This window comes from Cynocephalus volans, chromosome 10, assembly GCF_027409185.1.
Source record: "Cynocephalus volans isolate mCynVol1 chromosome 10, mCynVol1.pri, whole genome shotgun sequence".
Lineage (NCBI taxonomy): Eukaryota > Metazoa > Chordata > Mammalia > Dermoptera > Cynocephalidae > Cynocephalus > Cynocephalus volans.
In genome coordinates, this window is record NC_084469.1 from 34,991,261 (window position 1) to 34,997,260 (window position 6,000).

The 6,000-nt window shown below is 59.0% G+C and overlaps 1 protein-coding gene across 1 annotated transcript; it reads left to right on the top strand.

Moving 5' to 3' along the window:
• The first annotated feature begins 997 nt into the window (after nucleotides 1-997).
• Nucleotides 998-4,963, top strand: EFNB3 (ephrin B3). The gene is made up of 5 exons (XM_063112644.1): nucleotides 998-1,119; nucleotides 3,302-3,594; nucleotides 3,760-3,852; nucleotides 3,965-4,069; nucleotides 4,499-4,963. Exons 1-5 carry the CDS (start codon nucleotides 998-1,000, stop codon nucleotides 4,906-4,908), a joined length of 1,023 nt encoding a protein of 340 aa, XP_062968714.1. The 3' UTR covers nucleotides 4,909-4,963.
• Nucleotides 4,964-6,000: the final 1,037 nt, after the last annotated feature.

Here is a 6,000-nt window from a genome sequence, read left to right on the forward strand (position 1 = left end):
CTGGTTTGGTTTCCGGCTTCATCCCAGACTCCCCGTGTGACCTTGAGCAAGTCGCGGGGCATCCGTGAGCCTCAGTTTCTTCATCGCGCTAATGGGATCGTTAGCTCTGCCCCTCCCACTTCCCACAGGTAGTCGTGGCGATCAACCCAGCCGCACTTTGTAAGTGCCGGGACTGCGCGGTTATTATTATCCCTCCCTACCTCCAGGGCGCAGCGGTGTTGTTTTGGGGTGGAGGAGGAGGCGGCTGCAGGAGCGAAAGGGGTGGGTGCTTCAGGGGCGAGAGGGCGCGAGCCTCTCTGGATTCGAGCGAGGAAGATTCCAACCGCTCGGGCGATCGGAGGGCAGGAGGGGAGCCGGGCAGAGACTCAGCCACAGACGGAGACTCGGAGAGACAAAGGGGGCGTGAGAGGCCGCGCCAGGGAGCGAGGCGGGGCGGCGGCCGCTGCGGGCGGGAGGTGCGCGAGGTGAGGGAGGTGTGGGGGGCGTGGGCCGCGGATGCTGCCGCCCGCTCCGACTCGAGCTCCAGCTCCAGTTTTTCCCTCCACCATCCTCTCCCCCTCCCCGCCTCTCCTTTAACTCCCCCCTCCTGGGCTCGGGACTGGTTTCCTCCCTTAGCCCGCTGCCCTCAATCCCGGCGAGGCTGGGGCTCCAGCTCGGCGTCCCCTTCCTCGCTCCCTCGCCCGGCGCCCCATGCCGCCCCCGCCCGGCCCCTGGCTCCCCCAGTCCCCTACTTAGGGCGGCTCACAAGCCCCGGGGTGCTGGCGCGTGGGCCGGGGGGGCGTAGGGCGCCTGCAGACGGCCCCTGGAAGGGCTCCTGCGGGGCTGAGCGCCCTGTAGCGGGGGCGCGGGCAGGTCAGGAAGCGGGTCCGCGTGGGAGCCAGGGGCATCAGCCTTCGGGGTGTTCGGGGCTGAATAGCCAGGCCGCCAAGGCAATCACCCCAGGGGGTGAGCGACTTTGGGGGAGTTGGTGCCCCGCCCCCCAGGCCTTGGCGGGGTCATGGGGGTCCCCCGTTCTGGGCCAGGGGGCGTGCGAGTCGGGGCCCTACTGCTGCTGGGTTTTGTGGGGCTGGTGTCTGGGCTCAGCCTGGAGCCTGTCTACTGGAACTCGGCGAATAAGAGGTGAGCGGCATGGGGCTGGGGAGACCCCAGACCCCACTGGCAGGGGGTATGGAAGGTTTGGGGACTTGGGGGCTGGGTTCTTTGAGCAGGGAGGAGGCTGGAGGGAAGGTGCTGATGCCCTGATGTGAGGTGCTGGGTTATTTGAGAGAAGTGATCTTGGGAGCCAGACTCCTGGGTCCCACACAGAACTGGATGTGGGTGGTGATAGTGATGTGTCAGGAGTTTGGGGACCCCAAGGGGCAAGGATAAGAAAGTTCATGGGTAGCAGGAGGACAGTGTCGTTGTTATTTGGATCTGTGGGAGACCCGTCGGGGGCTGGGCTTGGAGGGAGCCTGGTTAATGTCAGCTCTCAGGAGAGCTGCTGAGTAGGTGCTGCTGAGGCGCAGGGGAAGGGCAGGGGTGCCTCCCTCCCCGGAAGGGACTCAGTGCTGGAGATGGCAGGGAAGGGGGTTCAGTTTGGGGGCTCTGGGGACAGCTTCCCCAAGGCTCCTTGACTTTCTTCACAGTCTCTCCCAACTCTTGCCCACAGCCAGAGGGTCAGTGAACGCTTGGCAGAACAGTTTCCCAGCCAGAACATATTCCTGCCTTCCTGGCTTGGGGACTTCTTTCTGGGAGAAGCCTCGAGCCCCCTAAAGCCTCCTTCTTTCCCTGTTGCATCTGGAGTCCTGAGGACTCCATTGCTCCCTCCCCCAATCTTTGCTGCAAACTCCTCCAGCAGACCCTCTGTTCCGTGGCATGCTTGCTTTGCTCTGAAAAGAGGGCAGGGGTCAGGTGAAACTTCAAGCCACATAGACTAGGATAGAACCTTTGGGAGGTCATCTGGGTCCCTTGCTTACATGCTGATACCACTCGCCATTAGCAAAATAATTCTGTGTTTTGAAAAATGCCTACTTCCCTGGGGAGGCAGTGTGAGGCCATGGGAAGTGGGTGGGCTTTGGAGCTCATCAAATCCTTGGCCTTTATCCTAGCTCTGCTGCTTTCAGCTGTGTGGCCTTGGGCATGTCACTTAACTTTTCTGAGTTTGTATCCTCAATCCTTACAGCTGTTATGAGGGTTAGAGGTGAGGTGTTTGAATACACTACACTGATTAAAGGAGAGCTAGGATTATCGTTCTTCTCTCTTTACTTCTCGGCCTCCCTTACACTTCCCTGTCCTGGCATTTCTCCTGCCCTTCCTTATCTCTTTGAGTATAATCTCAATGTGTTTTCTGTACTCCGTCTCCCACCCGCCAACTCATGGCTGCAGTTTGAGTATCAGGTGTGTAGCTTGAAGATGTAAGTTAGGTTTATAATGATAGGGTTGAGAAAGGGAGTTAGGGTGTCCTGGGGGCTCTTTTGGATGTTGGGAGAGAGTGGGTCATTGGGAGTTTGGGGAGATATTGAGCGGCAGTCCCCTGGGACCCAGTTCTGAGAACTTGTCTCAGCTATTAATGCCCAGGGAGGGGCTGCAGTGGTTGGCAAGTTGTAGCTGTGCTGGGCCAGTGGGTGCCTGAGCCCACTGGCCCAGGAGATGTGGAGTTGTGTCGGTTGTGGTTAGAAAAGTCAACTCTTTCAGTTCCAAAGCAATAGAGTACTTTCCCCAAGAAATCCAAGAGCCAGGGTAGGGGGACTGAGCAGTGGAATGACCCAGAGAGCTGCCCTCCGGACACTGGTTCCCATTAGCTTCATATAGAGCCATTGCCAAGCTGGACATTTGCTTCCTGTCCCATTACATGGCTCACTTGGGACACTGGTCTGGATCACCCTCCACACCCCCATCACTGTCCCCTTTGCCCTGAAATTCAGTGGTGGCCTTGAGGCGGGGAGGCTCTACCCCCATGGTGGACTGCCATGGAATAGTGAAATCACCTGGGAGGGGTGGGCTGTGTGGTTCCAGAGAGGCCAGCTCCTTGGTAACTGGCATCCTGTTGCCATGGCAACGGTGCCGGTGATGGAGCGGGAGACGGCAGTGTGCATGTGGTGAGGGCGGGCTGAAGAGTGCATTTGGGCACACCAAGGGGCAGGAGACCTCCGAGCCCAGCTCCCTGCTGCTTCTGATGTGAGCTTGCAGAGTCAGACAAAGGCAGGCAGGCAGGCGCGAGCTGAGGATTGCTGTCCTGGAGGGTTGTGGGGTGAGGGAAGGAAAGCTCTGGGGGCCAGACCTCTGACGTCTCCTCCTCGTCCACTCACCCTCCTCCCCACAGGTTCCAGGCAGAGGGTGGTTACGTGCTCTACCCTCAGATCGGGGACCGGCTAGACCTGCTCTGCCCCCGGGCCAGGCCTCCTGGCCCCCACTCCTCTCCTAATTATGAGTTCTACAAGCTGTATCTTGTAGGGGGTGCCCAGGGTCGGCGCTGTGAAGCACCCCCTGCCCCAAACCTCCTTCTCACTTGTGATCGGCCAGACCTGGATCTCCGCTTCACCATCAAGTTCCAGGAGTACAGCCCTAACCTCTGGGGCCACGAGTTCCGCTCACATCACGATTACTACATAATTGGTACTGCTGGGCAGAGGGCAGGGTCGAGGGCAGGTGAGGGAGGAAGACTACTGGAGCTGAGAGGGAGACCCTATGCCCTCGGGTAGTGTTCACACCAGGGCATGGGGACAGAATATGGGCTAGATTCTGGAGTGCCAACTTCTCCCTCTGGCTTTTCTCTCCCAGCCACATCGGATGGCACCCGAGAAGGCCTGGAGAGCTTGCAGGGGGGCGTGTGCCTAACCAGAGGCATGAAGGTGCTTCTCCGAGTGGGACAAAGTGAGTGGGGCTGGGGGGACACCTCGTAGTTGCTGAGGGGGTTGGGGCAGTACCATCATGGTCAGGGGGCAGTTGTCTCAGCCCCTCTCTTTTGTGTCTTCTCCATTTCCAGGTCCCCGAGGAGGGGCTGTCCCCCGAAAACCTGTGTCTGAAATGCCCATGGAGAGAGACCGAGGGGCAGCCCACAGCCTAGAGCCTGGGAAGGAGAACATACCAGGTAGGAACCAGGAGCCCAGCCCCCTGCCTTCCCAGCCTCCTCTGCTCTCAAACCCTGGCTGCCCTGCCTTCATCCTCTCCCACCCTCTTCAGTTTTGGGGGTGGTGATACAGGAAAGAGGAGAAGAGAGGATGGGAGGGCGGGAGGGGAATGGAAGCCAAATGAGGAAAAGACTCAATTAGAACTAATTAGCCAAGTCAGTGCTTCAATCAGTGCTGTCAGAGAAGTGGGGAGGACTACGTGGCAGAGAGCTGAAGGGCTGGACACCTGGATTCTGAGTAGGGCCTGGGGGGGAGGGGAGGTGGGGTCCCCCAAGGGGCCTGAGCACTGCTGGGGAAGCCCATGGGGACCCCCAGGGCTGGGTGTCCAGATGCCTAGGTGGCTCCTTCAGTCCCTCCCCCTCTTTCCTCCTTCACCCCTTCCCTGCCAGGTGACCCCACCAGCAATGCAACCTCCCGGGGTGCTGAAGGCCCCCTGCCCCCTCCCAGCATGCCCGCAGTGGCTGGGGCAGTGGGGGGGCTGGCGCTGCTCTTGCTGGGCGTGGCAGGGGCTGGGGGTGCCATGTGTTGGCGGAGACGGCGGGCCAAGCCTTCGGAGAGTCGCCACCCTGGTCCTGGCTCTTTTGGGAGGGGAGGGTCTCTGGGCCTAGGGGGTGGAGGTGGGATGGGACCTCGGGAGGCTGAGCCTGGGGAGCTAGGGATAGCTCTGCGGGGCGGTGGGGCTGCAGATCCCCCCTTCTGTCCCCACTATGAGAAGGTGAGTGGTGACTATGGGCATCCTGTGTACATCGTGCAGGATGGGCCCCCCCAGAGCCCTCCAAACATCTACTACAAGGTATGAGGGCTCCTCCTACCTGGCTTTCCTGAATTCAGCCCTTCTTGGGATGCTCCTCCAGTTTAATTCATGGTTTGAGGGATACCTCTAGCATCTCCTTGGCCCCCTTTTGCCCCACCAGCTCTTTTGCTCCTCCTGGCTGTAGCCTTCTTCTCCACTTTTAGGATTCCTTAAGACTTCCACTGCACCAGTCCTGCCCTCCTGTTTGGCCATGGGCGCCCCTCTGTGTCCCTGGGTCCTATTCCATTGGGAAGGAGGCATGTGCTCATCCTCCTTTCTGACCTTGACCCAGGTATCCTAGTCCCCCTCACCGACCCAGAGTTAGGGGTGGGAACAGTCTGTCTTTTGGTTGGCTCTTCTTTCTTTCTGCCTCTCACTTTTTTTTCTCTTCTCTCTATCTCTTCTTCTTCTCTCTCTTCTGTCTCTAGGTCTGTTCCTCTTCCCTAGCATTCTCCTCCCTACATCTCCTTTTACCCTCTTGGCTTCTTATCCTGTGGCTCTCCCACCTCCTGGGTGGGGGTATCAAAGCATTTCTCCCCTTAGTTCGTTGCCCCCTTTCTGACCTCTCCTACTGCCCACTCCCCTCAGTCCACCAAAAATGGGGGCCTTATGGGGGAAACTCTGGCACTTCACCCCAGCTGAGGGCATGAGCAGCAGGGTCTCCTTCTCTGCCCTGCCCCAGGCCTCCACATACTTACTCCAGCCATTTGGGGTGGTTGGGTCATGACAGTTACCATGAGAAGAAGTGTCCCATTTTGTCCAGTGGTCAATAGCAAGATATGAACCAGCTGGGACATGTATGGACTTGGTCTGATGCTGAATGGGCCAACTTGGTACAAGAAGTGACTTGCTCCAGACAAGAAATGACCAGGCCTGGACAGAAACGGCCTGGGAAGTGGCAGAAGCAGTGCAGCAGGAACTGGAAGTGCCTTCATCCAGGACAGGAAGTAGCACTTCTGAAACAGGAAGTGGTCTGGCTGGAACTCCAAGTGGCTTAGTCTGGGAGATTGGGGGGTGGGAGGTGGATGGTTCATACCCTGTGGAGAAGGGGCGCAGGGAGAACTTCCTGTTTCAGGAGGAAGCTGGAACTTACTGACT

What these genes read in the sequence shown, in the direction of transcription:
- EFNB3 (XM_063112644.1), top strand. Translation starts at nt 998, where the DNA reads ATGGGGGTCCCCCGTTCTGGGCCAGGGGGCGTGCGAGTCGGGGCCCTA. An exon ending in TGGAACTCGGCGAATAAGAG is followed by an intron (nt 1,120 to 3,301) that starts GTGAGCGGCATG and finishes TCCTCCCCACAG; the next exon opens with GTTCCAGGCAGAGGGTGGTT. An exon ending in GCTTCTCCGAGTGGGACAAA is followed by an intron (nt 3,853 to 3,964) that starts GTGAGTGGGGCT and finishes CTCCATTTCCAG; the next exon opens with GTCCCCGAGGAGGGGCTGTC.